This window comes from Dipodomys ordii, unplaced genomic scaffold, assembly GCF_000151885.1.
Source record: "Dipodomys ordii isolate 6190 unplaced genomic scaffold, Dord_2.0 Scaffold18, whole genome shotgun sequence".
NCBI lineage: Eukaryota > Metazoa > Chordata > Mammalia > Rodentia > Heteromyidae > Dipodomys > Dipodomys ordii.
In genome coordinates, this window is record NW_012267234.1 from 12782135 (window position 1) to 12784209 (window position 2075).

Below are 2075 nucleotides of genomic sequence, written 5' to 3' on the forward strand. Positions count from 1 at the left end.
CTGCTCCCCAGACCCCCTGAGACCCTGGCAGCTGGACCCTCTGCATCGCTGCGCAGCCGGTCTGTGTCTCTGTGGAGGAGGCGGCGATGCGGCCGTGCGGGGCACAGGGACAGACTGAAGGGGCAGTGGCGGCTCGGCCCCCTCAACCCTGCCTGCCCAAGCCTGAGGGTTTTGCTTTGTTTTCTCCTTTTTTATGTTCATCCTTCAGGGCTTAGTCTCTGTCTCTGAGTTTTTTGTTTTTTTGGTCAGCCGTGGGGCTTGAACTCTGGGCTGGGCGCTGTCCCTCAGCTCTTCAGCTCAAGGCAAGTGCTCTACCACTTGAGCCACAGCGCCACTTCCAGCTTTTTCTGTTTATGTGGTGCTGAGGAATCGAACCCAGGGCCTCATGCATGGGAGGTGAACACTCTACCACTGAGCCACCTTCCCAGCCCCTGGCTCTGAGCTGTTTTTACTAAAGGCCAGCACTCTACCACAGCTCCACTTTGGGCTTTTTGGTGGTTAATTGGAGAGTAGAGTCTCGAGTACTGTCTCCTGAGGCTGGCTTTGAACCATGATCGTCAGATCAGTCTGTTGAGTATCTAGGATCACAGATGTGAGCACTAGAAGCTTGTCCTTTTACAGCTCTCTTAGTTCTCTTAGACTGAGCTGCGTGGCTGAACTAGGCAGCCATGGGTCCTGCTGACCGCCTCACGCACTGCATGTCTGTGTGTGTGTGTGTATTTGTCTGGAAGGGAAGCAGAGCGGGGCGCAAGAATCTGAGTTCTCTGACCAGGATACTGCTCGCCTCACACTGAGCTGCAAATGTGGGATACCAGGTTTGTGGGGGGCAGGGGAGAGGGGGCAGGGCGAAGGGAAGGGAGGAGCCAGCCGGGGTCCCCCAAGGGTGAGAGGAGACTGGAGGTGGGAGGGGGAGAGACCTGATTGGTCCACTTTGGCTGTCACCTCCTTGTGTCCCCAGGCTGCGGGATCCCCGCCATCCCTCCTGAGGTCAGTGGGCTGTCCAGGGTGGTCAATGGGGAGGACGCTGTCCCTGGCTCCTGGCCCTGGCAGGTGTCCTTGCAGGTGAGAGAGGGATTGTGGGCATGGGGGCAGTGTGGGTGGCAGTCAGCATGGGGTGCTGTCCTGTGGAATTGTGATCATCCCCTTCTTCTTCCCCAGTATGAAGGCTTCCACTTCTGCGGTGGCGCCCTGATCAGCGAGGAATGGGTGGTCACTGCTGCCCACTGTGGGGTCACGTGAGTCCTGTGGGCTCTAGAGGGCAAAGGAGGGGATCAGCAACCCCCCCATCTCACCCCTACCTGTCTCCATGTGTAGGACAGATGACAAGGTGGTGGCGGGGGCGTTTAACCTGGATCCTGATGAGGAGGGCGTCCAGGTCTTGGACATTGCAGAGGTAGCCGGGCCTGCTGGACGGACCCCCAGGGAAGGAGTTGGCCCCCAGAATATCAGAGAGCCTGGGCTCCTCCTTGGGCCTCACTTGGGACTCTGTTCTCCTCCAAAGGTGTTCCCGAATGAGAATTATTTCATTAGTGGTACTTACGACATCGCGCTGCTGAAGCTGGCCACCCCGGCCCGCTTCACTGACACTGTGTCCGCCGTGTGTCTGGCCTGTAACGAGGCTGACTTCCCGCCAGGGACACCGTGCGTCATCACAGGCTGGGGCCAGACCCAATACGACGGTGAGCAGCTTGTCCGGGGGCTGGTGGAGGTGGGAGCTGCCAGGCTGGGCAGCGCCGTGGCACTGACCTCGCCCTCCGCTGCCCTTCCAGACCATCAAAGAGCACCCACGCTGCAGCAGGCAGTGCTGCCCCTCGTGTCCACTCCAGTCTGTAAGGAGATCTGGGGCGACCTGGTCACAGATGACATGATCTGCGCTGGAAGTGACGGGACCTCCCCTTGCATGGTGCGGCCTCCTAGCTCTGCCCACACTGTCCCCCCTCTCTCTAGACATGGCTGCCCGAGTACGGGGTGAGGGCTGATGGGGGAGGGAGGCAGGTGCAGTGTGTCAGCTGCGATGGTGTCAGATCCCCGTGAGCGTGTGCGTGGCGGCTGCGGGAGGTGAGCCGCGCAGCCTG

General features: G+C 60.0%; 2 protein-coding genes across 2 annotated transcripts in view; both read left to right on the plus strand.

The window, feature by feature from the left end:
- The window catches only part of LOC105982905 (serine protease 53-like), a 4774-nt gene extending 2740 nt beyond the window's left edge, over window positions 1-2034 (plus strand). The window contains exons 8-14 of the mRNA XM_013012639.1: window positions 704-815; window positions 959-1062; window positions 1159-1235; window positions 1315-1393; window positions 1502-1679; window positions 1770-1903; window positions 1948-2034. Coding sequence (XP_012868093.1) covers window positions 704-815; window positions 959-1062; window positions 1159-1235; window positions 1315-1393; window positions 1502-1679; window positions 1770-1903; window positions 1948-2034 — 771 coding nt within the window. The remainder of the gene's footprint in view (window positions 1-703; window positions 816-958; window positions 1063-1158; window positions 1236-1314; window positions 1394-1501; window positions 1680-1769; window positions 1904-1947) is intronic.
- LOC105983093 (chymotrypsinogen B-like) overlaps window positions 1-2075 on the plus strand; it is a 20628-nt gene that overhangs the window by 3780 nt on the left and 14773 nt on the right. The window lies entirely within an intron of this gene.